The sequence below is a fragment of the Choloepus didactylus genome, chromosome 4 (assembly GCF_015220235.1).
Source record: "Choloepus didactylus isolate mChoDid1 chromosome 4, mChoDid1.pri, whole genome shotgun sequence".
Classification (NCBI taxonomy): Eukaryota; Metazoa; Chordata; class Mammalia; order Pilosa; family Megalonychidae; genus Choloepus; species Choloepus didactylus.
In genome coordinates, this window is record NC_051310.1 from 32672940 (window position 1) to 32692842 (window position 19903).

The window sequence follows — 19903 nt, forward strand, 5'->3', positions numbered from 1 at the left end:
CCCTCTCTCAGGAGCCTCCATCTGAAACCTGCATCTTTTCAAGTCCAACCACTAATCTAGGCCAAAGGCCCACTCACAGGCCTCCTGCTACCCAGAGGAGGCTGCCCCAATGGCTTCCTGGGCAACTCAGAGACCAAAAAGTTCTCACACTGCTCCAGGGTCTCTCAGAGCACCCACAGCAGAAAAGAATGAGACAGATTTTCTTCCTTCCCTCCTGTCAATCAAATCAGGCCTTCCCCATGGGGCCAGGGGCCAGGGAAGGCCTTGGAGGTGGTGAGGGGATGCCAGAAGGGGCAGCTCTGGCTGCAGGGGCAGAGGTTATGGAATAAGGTGGGGAGCTCCAGGCCAGTGACCTCGGGGAGGTTCATCGCTGAGCAGCTCCACATGCTCTGGCCCCTTCCAGGCAGAGGGAGGGCCCTGCCCAGCCAGTCCGGATGCAGAGGCACAGGCCAGAGAGGCTGGGAGGACTTGTTTATTCAAGGCACAGTCATAGCTTTGATAACAAGAAGGTTCGGCATTCTGGCACATTCCTTTAGTGGCGATGGCGAAGGGAAGTCCAAACCCCCAGGGGGCCCTCAGAGAATGCAACACTGCTTTAGGCACTTTGCTTCCAAAGGCAGCTGAGGGACAGGCAGGCAGGCGAGGGGGGCTGCTCCAGGCCTGGGGAGGGGGTGTCTGGCAGGCCCTTGAGGGAGCTAGTCGTCTTGGAAGCCAGGAGGCAGCTCCCTCCAGAGAGGGTCAAATTGGGGTGGGGGGTATCTTCAATGAGCTGATTGGGAGGGGGCAATGAGCTGAGAAGTGGGGCTGGTGGGGCTGGGGTTCGAGAGGTGAACTTGGATGGCAGGAGGGGGAGGCCTGTGGGTAAGATGGATGTGGGCTGTGGGCAAGTCAGAGGGGAAGGGTGCCTGGGGAGGGCCTGGATGTGTGTGTGTGTGTGGATGTGTGTGTGTGTGTGTGTGTGTGTGTGTGTGTATGTGGTGTGTGTGTGTAGCTAAAGGGTGGGTAGTGCCCGGGGGAAGGGTGCCTGGGGAGGGCCTGGATGTGTGTGTGTGTGGATGTGTGTGTGTGTGTGTGTGTATGTGGTGTGTGTGTGTAGCTAAAGGGTGGGTAGTGCCCGGGGAAGTTGACCCTGGCTGGGACAGCGACTCGCCAGTTACTCTGGGTCTCCAGGAACAGTAGAGAAGTGAGTGGTCTCGAACTGTCCCAACATTCACACCACCTTCTGTCAGAACCAGACTGCATTGGACCCAGATTCAGAAGGGGACGGCCCAGCACTGCTGCCCTGCAGTCTGCCTGGACCCCTTTCCTATCCAGCATCCACAGGCTGGAGGGGAGGCAGGGGGAGGGGGAGGAAAAGCTCCCCGAGCAGCAGGGGCTACAGAACCTGGGGGCAGGCACCAGCAGGCGGTGCCAGGGAAGGAGAGCTCCCAGGAGAGCTCCTGGCAGCCCCTCCTGCCCCCACCAAATACACACTACGATGTGCAGGCAGAGCCTGGAGCTGGCCATCCCCCCCCTGGCGGGCAGAGCTCCCTGCTGAGGCCCTGACCACTCGGCTTTGGAAAGGAGACTTTGCCTTTGCTGGTTGGTGAAATTGGGGCCTGGGTTTGTCAGGGCCTGGCTGGCTATAATTTCTTCCTTATTCCTAGCTGGACAAAGAGTGGGAAAGGGTGCCTCCTCCCCAGCTGCCCACGCTTTCTGGAAAGCTCTCCCATGTCAAAGTGTAGGTCAAGTACCAGGATACAGCCTTGTCTGCCCCTTGATCACTATTTCTAGGCAGAGTGAAGCCTGCAGCTTCTGGGTCAGGACGTGGGCAAATACGGAGCTGGGATGAGGCCCAGGTAATCTGAGTTCAGATCACCTGTGTGCCTGGGACCCGGGAGAGAAATGCCCAGATGAGGTGAGCCGGGAGTGGGGAGCAGTGGAGGGTGTGGGAGGTGGCGAGGTGGGGCCCGCCTTTAGCAGGTTGGCTGCAGGGACCCAGACCTTTGGAGGAGGGAGCTGGAGAGAGCTCTGGAGCTCGCACATCCCATTCCACCTGGCTCAGTCTGGCTTCCTGAGGCTTGGCTGGCTCTTCTCCAAGTCCTCCTGGCTGGGTTGCCTGGTGGTCTGTTGGGTGCCTGAGCCAAGAGGCAGGGGCCTGTACACTCCGGGCTGTGGCACAGGTTTAGGATTTGGCTCTGCAGGCTGGGAGGGCAGCCTCACTTTGCCAGAAAGGGCTTCTCCAGGGAGGACACAGTTCCCCACTCCCACCCCATAGCAGGGCTTGTGGTCAAGTGTCGGAGCCAGGGGCCTTGCTGCAGGCCACTTGAGTTGCCTTCAGTCCTGGGGACAGGGTAGCCTCAAGAGAGGACAGGTCCTACCTGGGGAGCACAGAATGGCCAGTGCCTTCAGTTAGAAGCAAGGCTCCCTACCCTAAACTGCGGCCCACCTCAGCCAAGCTGGGAGCCAAGGCACTCAGAGGGGTGAGGCAGGAGAAGCTCAGTGGCCTTGAGGGTCCTCTCATCAGAGCAAGACAGCCAGGCCCTGGGGCTTGGGGGAGGCCTATCTGGTTTCCCACTACCCAGAGCTTGGGGAGAAGACCCCCTCCAAGAATTTTGCCTCTGCCTCTCCCCACCTTATATTAACCAGCAGGAGCTAGCAGAGATTTTCTTCTTCAAAACATACAGGCCCCGTTTAATGAGACCCTGGGTGACAAGGGTCCAGCTACTCTTGCAAGAATAGAAATCTGACAAGGGGCAGCGGGATAGGAAGGGGCTCTGTCACCAGCTCTCAGGTCCACGGTCTCAGCTGCCCCTTGCTCCGGGTGGGTGGGGGAGCATTCTCCTTACAGATCCTCATGCCGGGAAATTTGTGTCGAGGCAGTGGTCTGTCCTTCCACTCTCTGCAGATGAGGTCAGTGCACGTACCTTTGTAGCCTCCTCAGACTGCAGGGGGGGCAGGGGGCAGGGGGTGGGGAGAGGAGCAGTGGTAGAACCTCCTTGGAAGGGCAGCTGGTGGAGCGGAGCAAGAAGCCCGGGAGAGCCTCTGGAAGGCTGCTTCTTTCTGGCTTCTTCCTGACACACACCTTCTCCATCTTGACCCCAAGAAGGGGCCCCAGTGTTCAGTCTCTGCACCCAGGGCTTCTGCCGCCTCTGCCAGGACGTGGTGGTTGCCTGTGTCCTCTATCCATCGTGAGGTCCATCGGCACTGCCCAGCGCCTCCCATTGTAGCTTCTACGTGGCCCATGGCCAGGATGGCAGACATCTCCGTCGGGGGCTTCCCAAAGTCAGCAGGCCTCAGTGGGGAGATTCCGGCTGCCCTCCCGCTTCCCCCGCCAGGCCCTCCCCCTGGCCGCAGTTCCTGCCTCGGGTAGCCAGGTGGAGGCCTCGTGTGCTGGTCAGTGGTACTGGCTCTGGCCCTCCAGTTCCAGCCCTTCTTGGAACTGGTCGGCGTTCAGCTCCCTTGCAAAGCCCCTCAGGCCACTCTCCTCTTCTCCCTCCTCTGGCTGGCTGTTCATGGTGCCGTAGGTGTGCCGGCCTGGGGAGGTGGCTGGGGTCAGGTTCATCTCCGGCTCTTGCAGCACAGTGGCCACATACAGCTGCTCGGGACAGAAGGGAGATGGGGGCAAGGTCACACGCCCTATCCCCTCACCTCTGCCCCCTCCAAGCCATGGAGGCTGCCTTCCTCCCCAGCAGACTGAGTCCCACCCATCCCACCTGCCCAGGAGCTCTGGGTCATTTACTGAGCAGCTACAAGCTCCCGGGGCTAGGGGCAAGTCTCCTGGCTCCTAAACCATTGTTTTTTGAGAACATGTTCTATTCATTCTTGGTTCAAAGTCACGCTGAACCCAGGGGGAGATGACATCAGGCTCCCTAAGCTGGGGTCTCAGCGACCCCATCCCTGAGCTAGCACCTTTCTAATACAGCTCCAGAAGCACGCCCAGAACTCCCTCAGGGGGTGTCATTGGTTTGCCTGTGAATCAGGATTCATATGTGGTCTTGGCCATAGGCCTGGTAAATGCAGGGATGCCTGGGAGGGCACCAAGGTGGAAAAAAACACAGGAATTACTAGAGAAAGAACTATTTGTCACCCTTTGACGTGATTTTTAAACCAACTCCTTACTTGGAAGATAAGTAATTAAGAGATAGAATTAAACATTTCTGGTAAGAATTTATTTCGGTGAAACCCAGCAACCCCAGTTGACAAGGGAGCTATTTTTGTTACAGAAGGATGCCAGAGAACTGCACAATGGCATGACGCCAAGGTGAAGTCCATGGGTGGCTTTTTGGTCCTAAGAGGAACAGTGGAAGAATCCAGCTGCCACCGAGGACCCCAATCCAGGGGAGACTTTGGACATTCTGTATCTCCCAGCACAAGGCACAGCACTCCTGGAACGCATGCTAGCCCCAGTGCTGAACTTGAATCTATCAAGCCTTTGGATCTAACTTCTGTTTTCCAGGAAGTACAGGAGATAGTGGAACCTGCTACAAGTCATCATGAGGAAACAGTCAGAAAAGTCCAGAAGGCAAGACATTCGGCAGGACTACTGGTTTGGTCTTTTCAACATGTCATAAAAAAGGGCCTGTGCTAGCACAGAAGGGACATAAGAACCAGGTGGACTGGACTGATCCAGCCCAGCTACCAGACTGGGTCTTGGTTTGGACGAGCCGTAAAAAGATAGTTCTGGAACAATTAGGGAAATTTGAATATGGGTTGGGTATTAGAAAAGACGATAATTTACATATATGGAGAGATGGAGATGAACTAAAAAAGCAAGTTATAGAACAGTAGATATAGTATTTCATTAGAGCAAAAATTATATATAAATTATTAAAATTATATATAATATAAAATAAAATATTTGTCAAATTATATGTATAATATAATCTATATGGAAGAATATACACTGAGTTATCAGTGTTCATCTTTGGGTTGTGGGAAGATGGACATTTTATTTCCTTATTTTTGCTTAATTGCTTTTTCTATGATTTTCTGCAATGTTCATAGTACCATTTTTATAATCATAAAAGTTTTAAACAGTCCTAGTAAAGAAAAACTTTTTTTTTAACACAGGCTTTAGGATCAGGCAGTCCTGGTTCAAACTTCCCTCTGCCACTCCTTGCTTAGCGCCCTGTGGTCTCAATTAATTAACCTCTTTTGAGCCTCAATTTCCTTCTCTATAATGTGGGGATTAAAAAAAAAAACTCCTGCCTTTTGGGTTTATCATAAAGATTAAAAGCCAGAGTGGTGAAGCATCAGCTCCTAAGGAGATTTTGGTAACTGATTGCTAACCTTCTTGGCGGGTCCTGTTGGAAGCGCCCCAGGGGAGTTGCTAAGTGACTCCTGTAGTCTCCACATTGCCCCAGCTGCCTCTCCCGTACCACCCGCTACAGACAATCTGTCCCTACCCGCAGGGTTTTCTCGAAGTGAGGCAAGCTCCTGGTTCTGATCGTGCCCCGTCCATGCACCACGGGCACTGATTATGCTTTTGACATTTTGACTAAACTCTGTCCCCGACCACAGCCTCGCTCCTCCCAGGCCCTGTCCCCCACTCTGCATTTCCACTACAGGGATTGCCCAAATGCTCCAGATTCTTCCGGGCCTTTGCACGGGCTGGGCAGCCCCTACTCCCCTTCTTGGACTCAGACTAGATGATCCCTTCTCTGGAAGCCTTCCCTGGGCGCCCAGGCTGCCTGGCGCCCTTCTGTGCTCCCGGGGACACCTCGGGATCAGGCACAGCCCTCCTAGCCCTGCAGCCATCCGCGCTTGCGGCCTGGATTCAGGAAGCGCGGATGCGGGGAGGCGCTCCCGCACGCACCTCCAGTGGCTCCCTGCAGCCCGGTCTGCGCCGCTCTGCCAGGTACCTGTGCCCTGCGTCTACACGACTGAGGTCGGTGAGGCCTTGTTCACCCTGGGCGAACTCTTCCTCTCTGAGTTACTTCCAGGCCTTCTAGGGTATCTCGCGTTAAGTGGTCGATCTTCCGGACGGCCCTTCAGCCAGACCCACGGCAGCATATGGACCTGGGCCAAGTCCTGCTGCGTCAGAGGAGGGGGCCCGGGGGGCCCCGTCCCCTCCCCAGTGCCCAGGGCGGGCACTAAGTCCCCGCGCCCCACAGTGCCGCTGGAGTGGCCCGTCCCCATGGGCAGTCCCCCACCTGACCTGTCCCCCATGGTGAAGGCAGCGGTGACTCACAAGGGAGGTGGGCGTGGAGGAAGTGCTGCTCGGCTCCATGTCGAACACCGTCTGGATCTCCTCCTCGGGCTGCAGTGGGGAGAGAGGTGGGGGTCACAGGAGGGAGGGGCGCGTCTGCCCCTGGCCCCTGGCCCACATGTAGGGGAGCTGGGACCCCTTCACCTGAGCCTTTCACCACCCAGGAACACAAGTCATCTTCTGTCTTTCCGGACCTTCTGCCCAGTGGGCAGGGCTGAGGCCCAGAAGGACAGGGACGGGCGTGAAAAGCCAGGGAGTCCCTTCTCAAGTTCCACTTCCAAGGACCATAATGGGGGAGGCAGGCAGTTAGGACTGGGGTTCAAAGGCAGGCCTGTTTCGATGCCAGGAAGAGCCTTGTCTTCAGCGCTGTCTTCTTTCCTCCTGGGACTCCCCCTCTGTTTTAGGGTGTGTTCCCTGGCCTGGGCCCCTGCCATTTTCCTTCTCTAGGTGGGCACTTGAGCATCCAGATCACCAGATGCTGTCGTATTCGGGAGATGGAGCCGGAGGCTTCATTCGCTCTGGTCCCTTTGCTAGCGTGGCGCTCAGGCCAGGCCATGAGGGATGAGGGCCAGGCGAAGAGGGCAACGGGCACCTGGGCCCAGGGTCCCGGACGTGGAGACACTGGAAACAGGGGCCTCCCACCTGCCTGTCCTTCCCGTATCACATCCCGTCACATCTGTGGGATACCAGTACTTTAAATCAACTGACTTCTTTTACTTTATATAAATTCATTTAAACAAGACAATTCACTATCGTAAACAGAAAACCTGTGTCAGTTGCCTTAAGCAGCAGGTTAATTAGAAAAGTAAGTATATAACCATTAAAGAAAAAAAAGATGTTGTTTTGGTTCACTGGAAATTATTCTGGTTTCGCAGTACAGACACCCCTCGTGGCGAAATGCTGATGTGGAACACACAGTGGTGTCGGGGCCACTCCGAGTGGGCGTGGGCTGGCTCCCTTCTCCCGGGTGGCTCATGATTAGCCCGGGCCCCAGTGCAGGCCCCACTTCCAAACAGGACAGCCTCACAAGGGCAATAGCCTGGGATTCCTAAAGGTAAGAAAAGGACTACCCCCGTCCCCAGGTCAGTGTCACCTACTTCCCCTCCTTTGCTCCAGCCTCTCTCAAGCCCTCGGAATGAAGCTCCTGGCTCAGTGGCTGACGGGGCCGACACCAGAGGAGGGCTGAGTCCCAGCTGCTGTTTGCAGGAGGTGTCGGAGGGGAGGAGAGGAGAGGAGAGGAGAGCTGTCTGCTGGGTTTTCCCACCCTGTGAGGGGTGGTTCTGGGGCCAGAGCCCGGGCTAGTGCAAGGCTACACACATGCACGCACGCGTGCAGTGAGCTCACATGCCCCATAGTCAGAAAAAGGTGTTTCCTCTCTGGCACTATGGTTGGTGGGGGTGGGGGTGGGGGTATCCAGGAACTGTGCTCCCTGGGCCGGGGACAACCAGCAGAGGAAAGACAGGCCAGCAACTTACCTCATAGGCGGACACCCTCCGAAACTTCCCCAGAAAAGTGCCAAAAAGGGCAATCACCACGGAGAGGACCAGGATGGAGAAGGAAAAGAAGGTGATGCTGTGGAATGAACCTGCAAAGGAGAATGAAAGGCTGTGAGTCTGGTGCTCGAGGGCGGCCGGCTGGAATGCCAGCCTGGCTCAGAGGCGCCCAGGCACCACCTCGGCACCTGCGGAGGGCTCCGAGCCCGGAGCAGAGACCCTTGTCAGTTCTCCTCCCAGCTCTGGAACATCCATGAGCTGAGGCAACGACTTCACCTCTCTGTTCTCTTTGACCAGTTTAGAATTGGGCATCTTGTGGATTCCATGGAAAAAAGACTTTACATTGACCTCCATACCCACTTAAGTGCCCACTAAACCCAGCCTTCACAGCCTGTCAGTTACCTCCAACACCACAGTCCTTGGGAAGTACCTTTGGGTTATCCATTTATGCCACTGCCCGCTGCCCCCAAACATAGTCAGTGCCCCCCACCTTTCCCGGCAAGCCCTTTCAAAGTGAGAATGCTCAGTTATCTGTGTTAATGGCACTGAAAGCAAAACAGAATGAAAAAGTCATTTACATTTCATTTGGGTATATGTGGTCACTTTTTTTATGGCAGCAGTTTTGTAAAATATTAAAATCAGTCTTTGCAGTCAAAGATGACTGTGTAATGATGTGTATTGCAGTGTTTTTATAATAGCAAATACCTCAAAATCCTACAATGGAGAAGTGACCAAAACTGACAAAATTTAATGCAGCCATTAAAAGGCCTGTGCTCAAATCACATTTTAATAACATAGGAGATTGCTCAGCGCATAAGGTGCAGTGACAGAGCTCAGAATACAAGACCGGATGTCATAAAATGGATGCTCATAGTTTTGTAAAGTAATAATAAACCAACAAACTCCCTCCTGCTTTCCCTGCTCCCCCAAACATCTGCACAGGATAAAGACTGGAAGCCATATATATACCAAGCTCTGGATGGGATTAGGGCCAATGGAAACTGTTGTCTTTATATTTTTTCTATTTTTGATAATCAACATGGAGTCCTTTATATATTTAGAAAAAAAATATTATGAAAAAAATCTGTTAGGTGGCAAGGAAAGGCTAGAGGGTTAAGAAATTGGGGGTGACAACAAATAGATAATCTAGATAGAGTTGACTGTTTACAGATACCTATGTGACAGGGAGAGTTGTCAAGAAAAAAGAAAAAATACAGATTTTCCTTTCTCCACTCCACTGAGTTTAAGGTTAAGTGACCCTGAAGGAAAGGCGGTGGAGGAGGGGAAGGCCGGGGCTTCTGAAGTGTGAGCTTCTAAGACTGGGGAGGGGCTGACTTGGTGGCATGGGTGCCTCAGAGGAGAGAGAGCTCAGGGACGCCTGGTCTGTGGCCAGCAGGGGCCACCTCTGCGGCGTGTCTCTGAGCTGTCCTGGACAGCACTGCCCGAGGCCCCAGTGGCAGGGACACCAGCTTTGTGTAGCCCAAGAGCAAGGGCCAAGCTGGTCACCAATGCAGACTCAAGATTCCTCCTCCAGGCTTTTGGCAACCCACATGACCAGGAATCTTGTAGGATCCCAGAGGGGATGTCATGGGAACTGAGCCCCCCGCATAGCTAATATTTTATTTCCTGCCAGCCTTGAGTTAGAATGAGGGAATATGATATATCCCATACCTGGAATATTATAACCAAAATCCATTCAATTTGGACCATTTTGGTTGGTCCAAGCCCCTTTTCCCTTGTCTCAATGCCCTTGATGTGTCCTGGAGGTCTAGAGAGGTCCCTGGGCCTGGCAAGGCTCTGATGAGAACATCTTCCTCTTCGTGGGCTTTCCTACTCTAACAGAGTTGGCATTGAGGGATTCTCAAAGCAGCAGGGGATGAGTGGCAGTGGGTTTGTAGGGCGGGCTTGGTACCTACCTAGTCGGAGGACAGAGAAGAAGAGCATCCAGAAGATCCCCAAGATCGGGGCAAAGATGGCCTGGTAGATGGCGGCCATGTGGATCTGCTCGTTGAGCTTGGTGGGCGCATAGGAGTAGTACATGTTATAGCGGTCCGTTAAGTGCTTCATGCACAGGTAGAGCAGCCCTGGGGAGCCAGAAGACAGGGTCACACTCAGCAGCTGCTTCGACGGTCAGGACCCACGCTGCCCAAGGTCCCCAAAGGCCTAAAAAGCCAGACTCAAGGCTTCTAGAGTAGCAAGAGCCAAGGACAGGCTGTGGGAGCCCCATGGAGGTGACCTCTGGGGCCAGCAACTGCCCTGGAGCCCCCAGAACCTATTCTGCTATCTTGGTGAAGAGTCATTCATTCATGCATTAAGTCAACATACATTTTATACAATCAGCCATCCAACTGCAGCCCCTCCTCCCCACTTCCTGGCCTTGGACTTGACACCTCCCCACCCTACTGCATAGGTTGTTCCAGGTCTTCTTGTGTTCCAGGAGGAGGCCTGATGCATTGGGGCTCAATTCCCCCTCCCAATCTGAGGCTGTGCAGCCTAACTGGGTGTGCCTTGGGGATGACTCACCAAAAGGGACAATGACAGGGCACGTGATGCTGTATGCCATCACCACGCTGAAGACATTCAACATCCAGGCGTACTCTCGCCCAAACTGGAAGTCTACAGCCTGGCTCTGGGGCACAAGGCAGGAAGTCACCACTCTGAGGTTGCTTCCGTGGCTCCTTGTCGGGCCCCTGGGAGCTGGAGGCAGCCTCCCTCCAACCCTGGAGCCTGAGAAACACCACGCCACGACCCCAGATGCCCTGGTGCTTCCCGTGAGCTCTGCCCCAGGCCTGACCCCCCTCCCAAGAGGAATTGCATGCTGTGCCCGGGAAGGGCCTGGTCCTCACCTTTCTGATGTGGACTCTCTCTGGCTCCGACGTGGAGAAGAACAGGCGGGTGCAATACAGGAATAGTGACCCTATACGCATCAGCTCCATGCCTGTGCCAAGCAAAGCTGCTGTGATCACATAGTTGACGAAGAAGGCGCCATTGTCTGGCAGGAACACACATCTGGGCAGTGGGGCCAAGGTAGAGAGTGGAAAGCAGCAATGGAAGCAAGGAGGATAGGGAAAGGAGAGAGATGTTGGAAGGGAGAGGAGAGAAAAAAAGAAAAAGAAAGGAGGGAGTGGGGATGTGAGGCGGAGGTGGGGGGAGAAGACAGAGATGAGGAGTATGAAGTTATATGTGCCCCCGACCCAACTTAAGTGAAGAAGTGTCTCCTTTGAGCAGGGATGGGGATGTTCTACTACACAAGGTGTCAGTGTTTTAGGAAACACATGCACTGGCTTGAGCTAAAGAAGGAGTGTTTGACCTGGATCTACAGACTCTGGGGGGTCCTTGGGTAGAATTCTGGGGATCCAGGACCTTGGATAGGGAAAAAAAAATTACATCTTTATTTTCGTCAACTTCTAACTGAAATTCAGCATTTCCTTCTAGTAAGAATGTGGGGAACGAGGGACATGACTCCCAGGAATGAGCCTGGCCCTGGCAGCGAGGGATTGAAAATGCCTACTTAACCAAAAGGGGAAAAAAGAAAGGTAACAAGCTGAGGTCACAGCGGCTGAGAGATCCCAAATAGAGTCGAGAGGCTATCCTGGAGGTTTCTCTTACGCAAGCTCCAGCTACACATCCCAGATGGCCACAGTATGCTGTGCTCTTACCAAAAGTAGTCCCCAAATACCTACGTCCCTACCTGAGATTCTATAAAAGATTCACTCACTAAGTTTCATCTCTCAGAAACTTAAATCCACCAGAGTGTCCCTAAACCAGACAAGTCCTAAAACCCAGATGCAGCCCCCTCCCCCATACCACTGACACCCCCTTTCAATATGAACAAGTTAGGGTGCTCACTGCCTAGATACCCCTGATGGTGGAGAAAGAGATTAAGTGAGAGGAAGGGGTAGCAACAAACAAGATAGGATTTAACAAAGGTCTATGAATACTAAAACTATATAAAATTATATATATATATATATATTTGGATGCTGGAATGTTGGAATGGCTGGAAGGAGGTAAATGACATGGTGGGACTGTAGCCTATAGCATCCTTTGGCATTTGCCCTATAGCTTGCTCATTGAATTGTGCTTTGAAGGTCTTTACCTTTCTGTATATACCTTGTATTGCATAATAGGGAAGGGACTGAGACTGTGGCACTGTAACCCATTAACAGGTTTTGAAATTACTTATATAACTGCTTGTTGAGCTGTACATTGAGAGTTGACACCTTTCTGTATGTATGTTAATATTTTACAATAATGGAAATGGCTGAAGTTGTGGAACTGTGACCCATGATATTCTTGGAAATTTGCTCTCTAACACCTTGTGAAATTGTACTTTGAAAGTTATCACTGTTATGGATATATGTTAAAGTTCACAATTAAAAAAAGAGTAATAAATCAGTGTTTACTTGGGGGAAAAAAAAAGAATGTGGGCAACAGTCTTGACCAAAAGAGGGAAAAGAAATGAAACAACATAAAGTTTCAGTGGCTGAGAGATTTCAAACAGAGTCGAGAGGTCACTCTGGAGGTTGTTCTTATGCATTATACAGATATTCCTTTTTAGTTTTTAGTGTATTAGAATAGTTAGTAGGAAATATCTGAATCTGTTGAACAGTAATCCAGTAGACTTGATTCTTGTGTAACTATACAGCTTTTATCGTGTGACTGTGGAATAGTGAAAACCTGGTGACTGACACTCCCTTTAACCAGTGTATGGGCAGATGAGTAATAAAATAATGACAAAAAATATATAAATAATAGGGGGGAGAAGGGATATGAGATGGTTAGGTGCTCTAATTTTATTTTTTTTTAATAAATTTTTTCTTTATTTTGGAGTAATGAAAATGCTTAAAAATTGATTTTGGCGATGAATGCACAACAATATGATGATACTGTGTGCCACTGAATGTATACTTCGGATGGATTATATGGTATGTGAGAATATCTCAATAAAATTGCATTTAAGAAAAAAGAATGTGGGCAACAAACCACAGCAAGGCTAGCCATAGCCGTCATGATGTCACCAATAGAAATCAGCTATCGACGCCATGCTACAGTTATTGCCGATACCTTACAATATCACTTGTACTCGTCACTACTTCAAAATTATGGTTGTTAGTAGACCTGCAGCTAGGTTACACATGATTAAAATTTTCAATTTCAATTGAGTTTCTCAGCTGCCTCTTTGATGTCGCAAGCCAGCTTCAAAAAGGAGTTGGTCGTTCGGCCACCAAACGGCCAAGCTGCCCGCTCTCACAGTGGTGATGCAGGTATCTCCATTGTGTTCCAATGTCCCCTCACTAGATAAGAGAGTTCTGTGAGAACTGCACAGATTTTGGAACTCCAGCAAAAACAATTCCTTCTTTGATGGCACCAAAATTAAGTCAGGGATTCACAATCCTTTTCTTTTGGATAAAACTGTATTAAAGATACTGACCCAGCCAAAGATGGACTTGTTGATCTTAGAACAAATTACAATTTAACTATAATTAGAATTTAACTGCAGAAACCCCAGAGAATGCCACTCTTGGCTTTACAGAGACCACCGTGGAAGCTTGCATGTCACTTGCAACATTTTATCTTTGAAAATTGGGATTTTCAACACATGCAGCATTAAAAACAAAAAATTAAAATTGACTAGGTCCAACATGATCTGCCTGCATGGTGCCTTCTTACCCCCTCAAATTTGATGTTCTTATTCAAGCTAAGTAACATCAGCTTTCACATCGATGTCTTTAAAAATCATAAAATTTAACAGATTTACCTATATTTAAAATGATCTGTGTTGTTATTAAATGTTAAGATTATGTTACAAATCTGCTTTTTATAATATCTCAGTAAAACTGTATTTTAGTATAATTGGTTTCCTTTGTAATCCATATACTTTGTGCATTTAAAAACATTAGTAAACAGAGCCAGAATGTAGAATTTAGGTTACCAGGGGACAGGGTGGGGATAGCTAAGGCTTAAAAGTTAAGCCTATGAATGTATTTCAATAAAACTGAATTTAATTAAAAAAAAAAAAGTAAAGCGTATGAGAAGTTAAGGCTTAAAATATACAGGGTTCCAATTAGGAATGATGGAAGTGTTTTGGTAATGGATGGTGGTGGTGATAGCACAATGCTGTGAGCGTAATTAAACACTGAAATATATATCTGAATGTGATTAAAAGGAGAAATGTTAGATTTTGTATATGATAATAGAATAAAAGTTTTTTAAAAATCCATGGAACTACGTTACACAAGCAGTGAACCCTAAGTTAAACCACAGACTATGGTCAATAGAACAATTATAAAAATGTGCTATCATCATTGTAATGAATGTTCCCCACCAATGTAAAGTATTAATAATAGGGTAGTATATGGGAACCCTGTATTTTATGCATGGCTGTTCTGTAAATGCACAACTTCTCTAACAAAGAAAAAAAATAAGATCCTATGGGCAAATAAGTAAAAACAAAACACTGGAGTGCATGTAAAACAGTGAAATCTGAATAGGGTCTGAGGATCGCACCGATGTCCATTTCCTGGTTGTGATATTGTGCAGTCGCTATGACAGCTGTTACCCTTGGGGGTACACGGGCCTTCTTGTACATTTTTTGCAACTTCCTGTGAATTTATAACATCATTCAGAGAAGGGGGTTTCTGGCTTTACTAGATGGCCAAAAGGGGTCCATGGCTCAGGAAAGTTTACAGAGGCCGCCTAATGGGAGCGTTCACCACATTCCCCTACAGATCTGTGAGCGAAACACGAGCGGTGGACTCCAGGAGGGGTCTGCATATCCACCCCGGGGGAACCCACAGAAGCCCCGGTCCCCCTGGGAGCACGCCCGGAACGTGGCCCTCCTACTCACTGGAACCTGATGGACGCAGACTCCAGGTAGTAGATGTCAAACAGCCAACGGAAAAATACATCCAAACTAAGAGCCAAGAACAAAACAGGCCCTTTAGTTGACAACTCTATGCATGAGGGAAAGGCCTAGAGTTTCAACTCCTCTTTGCCCGCGTTCCCTCCCTCCCTCCGTCCTCCCCCTGCCCCATCTCCAAAGGCTGCCATCTCAATCTGCCAGCCAGCCAGTCTGCATCGTCCTTCCTCCTTCTCAGCGCGGAGCCATGCCGGCCCCCAACCCTTCCAACTTTCAGCTCAACTCCACCTCCTCCAGCAAACTTGCACCAGCCATTTTTTCCCCACAGTGCTCTCTCCCTCCTCTGCCTTTCTACCGCATGGTTGCTGCGGGCTGTCAGCTGGCAGGCATGCCCCATCTTCCCCGCTGGATGATGACCTCCTTGGTGGCCACATTCACGGCTGACACATTAGTTACATGTGGTTCAGGCCAGGCCCTGGGCTGTCATTGGAGGAACAGATTTGCAGCAACCACAGATATTCCAGGCCTATCACCGTTGAGAGAGGCACGGGGGAGAGTGCACCTAACTGACAGAGGAGAGGTTGGTGGAGGTAAGGTACCTGGTCAGTCCCATGGAGGGCAGAATGACCACCATGAACACTAGGAAGATGTAACACTTGTGCACTATGACCAGATTCTGAGCCGATCTGGAAAGCAACAAAGAGAGATACTGATCAGTAAGAGAGGCGTGGGAAAAACCAAAGGTCCAACCTCATACTGCAGAGAGCGAGCGAGCGATCTTACTAGAAAATTGGTTTAACCGTGCATGCCTACTTGATGTCGATGGAGCACTGTGAACTGAGCTGCGTCTGGGCGCTGCAGGAAAGAACAGCATGCTCGACTAGTGATGTCTGCTCTGAGCACTGGGAGGGGAGGGAGGGCACACATGTACAGGGACATTGCCAATGATACGCAAAGTCATTAGGATGTTGATTATTATATACGTGATCCAGAATCAGTTCCAATAATCAACACAAGCCTTGTTCTTACTCAGAGGAAAGACCAGTAAGGATCTCTGTTGGGGACAAACCTTCTGGCTTACTGCCAGGGAGGATGGTAGGAACTTTTGGTGCAGGAAATAACTTTGAGACCTGCGCAGTCTCCAGACCAAAGGAGCCCCATCTGCTGCCAAGATATGGCTCTCTACACAATCAACTAGCACTGTGAAACTATTAGGGCCAACCAAAAGGACGTCTCCCGAGTGTTTAAAATGTGGGCTCTGTGCGGGCTGAATGATCTGCAGCCAGGCTGAACTCATGGCCCCCCTGCCCTGGCCATTCCAGCCTACTTGACATTCCCAAACAAGTGTAGCTCTGTCCTCCCGTGCGCTCTGCCTGGAATACCCCCCAGCACAGCTCATGCCTGCAGCTTCATCCTCTCAGTGTGTCATGGCAGGGGGCCGTAGGAGCAGAGGCTCAGGCTACAGTGCAGCCCAAGGAGGGCTTGGTTTTGGCCCATGTCCCTTAAAGGGTGGCCCCATCTCAGCTTCCCTGAGGCCAGAGTCAGCCCAGCTCCTGAGAAAATGCTCTGTGGGTTTTGGGGGATGGCTTTGGGTATGAGAACATCCCACCTCAATTCTACTCCTTAGGCCGAGCTGGTGGCCCGAGCACCAGGCTGATGTGGGGCGATGGGGGGAGAAGCTGGGGAAAAGGGCGGGCTGGGGGCGGAAGCCCTGCTCACCTGGTCCAGTGGGCCTCGAGGAAGGCAGAGAAGTAGACGATCAGAGGCAGGATCACTGTAAAGAACCATAGCATCAGGGAGGGGAAGAACTGGGTCACAATCGGGCTCTGTGGGGGAGAAGGGGGAGGAGAGGGGACAGGAGAGATGTCAATGCGAGAAGAGGCCCTCCCTTCCAGGCTGTCCTGCGGTCCCTTTCCCCAGGCCGCTTCTCCTCCAGCCCAAGTCTGGAGCAGGCCTGGCCTTTCTCAAGGGCCTTCCTGAAGGGTCCCCAAGGGGCAGAGGCCCCTGAAGGGGCAGCCTGGGCACCATGTCTTCCAGCACAGCCTGAGCCTGCTGCTGTCTCCCAGGTCTCACAGATCACAGAATGACTCTGTCCCTTACTGCGATGTCACCCTTGCCGTCCCATCCCAGCAAGCCTGCTGCCTAGGGCCGATTGTGAAGGGGAGGTGGACAAAGGGGACAAAACAGAGCAGAAGTGCTGTGGCTTCAGCTGTGTGTGTGTGTGTGGTGTGTTATGTTTGTGTGGTACATGATGTGTGTGTGTGGTGCTATGCGTGATGTGTGTGGGTGATGTGTCGGTGAGTGTGTATGGGTTGTGTGTGTGGTGTGTATGTGTTGTGTTGTGTGTGGTGTATGGTGTGTGTGTTATGTGTGTGCTGTGTGTGTTGTGTATATATGTGGCGTGTGGCATATGTGTGTGTGTGTATGTGTGCGGTGTGCGTGTGTGATATGTGCGTGGTGTATGTGTAGTTTGTAGGTGTGTGTGTGGTATATGTATGTATGTGTGTTGTGTGTGTGATGTGCCTTGTGTTTATGGTGTGTGTAGGTTGTGTGTGCATGGTGCGTATGTGTGTGGTGTTTTGTGTGTGATGTATGTGAGTGTTGTGTGTGTGGTGTGTTGGGAATAGGGATGGGGATAATATGGAAGGAGGGGACTTCTAGCCTTGAGGCTACAGAATTTTAAAAAAATTATTGTGATAACATAGGTAGCACAAAATTAGCCATTTTAACCATCTTAAATGTATACTTCAGTGGCATTAATTATATTTACAATATTCTGTTGCCATCACCCATATGTAACTGAAACTCTTTCATCACCCCAGACAGAAACCCTGGATGCTACAATATCTGGAAATGGTCAGCAGAAGACAGCCTCTGAATTCAGAGATGGGCCCAACAGGGCTGAGGGCTCCCCGCCTGCAGTGGGGGTGTCTGGCGATGAGGGAAGGGGAGACGAGGCTGGGGATTTGCTGCTCTCGGGTGGCTGTGTTGGAGCCCACTTCACCCTTCCCCACCCTCGACCTGCCCCTCAAACAGGGGACACCCCACCCCAGAGAACTCGGGGAGAAAAACATTCACTCTGGCCTCACCCCCAGCTGCACGCTCTGCCCAGCTTGGTGCCCCCACCTCTAGCTGGTCCGGGGTCCTCCCAGACCCCCCAACTCACCCAAGAAGCCACCACAGCTCCCCCACCCTCCCTTTCCTCTCCAGCTCAAGTCCCCATGATGGGGAACAACCCAGCCTCATCCCCTCGATAGCAGAGGAAGGGCTGCCCACCACTGACAAGGTCAGCGTGGGGAGGGGGCTCTGCAGCCTCGTCCCAGGTTGCCCATCTGTCCTGCCTCAGTTCTTCCCTCACCCCCTGGGGCCCCCGGGCCTGCCCTGTGGGGGAGTCACCTGCAGATTCTCGATGGGGCGGGTGACGTTGTACATGTCGATGGTGTTCATGATGATGGCGGGCGTGGTGAGGAAGAAGAAGAGGATGAAGAGGAAGGTGTTGATCAAGATAAAGCGGGCCCACCAAAAGAAGCGGTGGACGGACAGATGTTTCCTGGGGAGGGATGGAAGAGGGAGGTGCACTAAGGACCCTGGATCCCAGCCCTCACAGAAAGCCCGTGTGCAGGCCCATTCCCTGCAAGCAGCTGCCTCCCCCTCCCCGGGGCTCCCCTGGTCTGACTCGGTGCTCTGGGTCTGGACCTGCGAAGGGGCAGAGGGCCCTTGCACCTTCCCCCAAGGGCACCCTGTCCATGGGATCCGAATACATTCCATAGAGAGGAAAAAACCATCTGAGATCTTTCTGCAGGAAAGACCTTTTCCCCGAGGGTTGGGCGCCTTCTATGCCTGCAGGGAGGGTGAGTTGGGAGCTAGGCTGAGCCGCGGAGCCGGGGCACACAGCCCTCGTGGGACCCAGAGGGGGCTGTGTTTAGACAGCACTGGACTTAGTCCCCATGGAGCCAGTGAAGTGGGCAGAGAAGGCCCCTATTCTGTCCCCTAACCTGTTGCCTTCTTCAGGCTCGGAGGCACTCAAAAGAGAGGGGAGGGCAGAGGGGGCTTACCAAATAATGTCTTTGGGGTGTGGGGCAAGGGTGACCCTCCAGCGGTAGGATTTGACAATCGTGGTCACCGAGGATTGATACGGTCGCACAGCACACTGAACGTACTTGTAATCCTCCAGGATGCTGCAGGAATGGGAGAGCAGGAGGACAGAGTAGTCTGGGGGTGAGGACGGGGCTAAGGAGGGTCATGTCTGGGTACCAGGCCACTATGGCTGTCCCACAGGTGAAGGCTTGTACGCTTCCTGGGGACCCCTAAAACCTTGGATATGTCTCCCAGTACCTGAGTGAGGGGCAGCTGGAGGAAAGGGGGCACTAGGAGGTGTCCAGACTGCCCAGGAAGGCGGGGGGGGGGTACCACATGGTTCTTAGCTAGTGCATTTTCCCTTATCCAGCAGTGACAACATGTGGACAACATGCTCTTTCAATGACCCCTTGAGGTCCAAAGGAAGGTACTAATTTAGCCTTCTCTTAATATCAATAGCTACCAATTATTGAGTTCTTTCTGAGTGCCTGGCACTGTGCTAATTGGTGATTAATAAAATCCCAATAGCACAGATTACTAAATTGAGGTGCCCAAAGATGCAACCAAACAGGTGCAAGGTGCTGGCACGACAGCTGCATCTTTGCCTCCTAACTCACACATCTGATATAGTCGACCTCGGTCTTGGAAAATGAACAGCACTGTCTTACGTAGGTGTATTGCTGGATGTAACACACACTAAAGAGAGCGCATATCACTTTTTAACCCTCTGGGAGGTGGAAAGGGCAGGTATCAGTAACCAAAAGACAGATAAGAAGTTTGAGAGTATAAGTGACTTGCAGAACTGCTCACAATTGTGACTAAAATCTAGGTTGCCCCACTCTTCCTTTGTAGGATTGGGGTGGGCAAGGACTAAGTGTTAGGAAGGGTCGGGCTCCCCAAGAGAGAGAACCCTACCCCCCACCATCTTCAAGAGACTGATTCTGGTGCTCCCATCTATTTGATGCAATCCTAAGGAACTTCCAGAACATTCCAGAGTAGACCCAATGCCCTCCCTGCCAAGGTGGGGCTGCCGGAGCCTGGGACAGAAGGAAGAGGAGGCGTAAGGCTGTGAATTAGGGGAGACCCGCAGCAAGAAAGAAGAAAGGGCCGTCGGGGCTTCTCCACGCTGATTCTGACACTTGAGTGAGAAGAGGGAGTGTGGGTGTGCAGTGAGGGAGGAGATGGACATTGTCTTGTCAAGGACCTGGGGAGTAACTAAAAGGTCAAAGGCTACGCTGACCAACCCCCCTGTGCTGAGGCAAGGACATAAGGAAATGGGGA

General features: G+C 51.6%; 1 protein-coding gene across 1 annotated transcript in view; it reads right to left on the minus strand.

Annotated features, from left to right (window-relative positions):
* Positions 1-459: 459 nt before the first annotated feature.
* TMEM63C (transmembrane protein 63C) overlaps positions 460-19903 on the minus strand; it is a 75597-nt gene continuing 56153 nt past the window's right edge. Inside the window, exons 15-25 of the mRNA XM_037832219.1 lie at positions 18601-18723; positions 17942-18095; positions 16265-16371; positions 15145-15231; positions 14534-14599; positions 10530-10692; positions 10207-10312; positions 9600-9767; positions 7666-7775; positions 6173-6241; positions 460-3577 (exon numbers count right to left, since the gene is read on the minus strand). Of these exons, the coding sequence (XP_037688147.1) occupies positions 3377-3577; positions 6173-6241; positions 7666-7775; positions 9600-9767; positions 10207-10312; positions 10530-10692; positions 14534-14599; positions 15145-15231; positions 16265-16371; positions 17942-18095; positions 18601-18723 (1354 nt within the window). The 3' untranslated portion in view covers positions 460-3376. The remainder of the gene's footprint in view (positions 3578-6172; positions 6242-7665; positions 7776-9599; positions 9768-10206; positions 10313-10529; positions 10693-14533; positions 14600-15144; positions 15232-16264; positions 16372-17941; positions 18096-18600; positions 18724-19903) is intronic.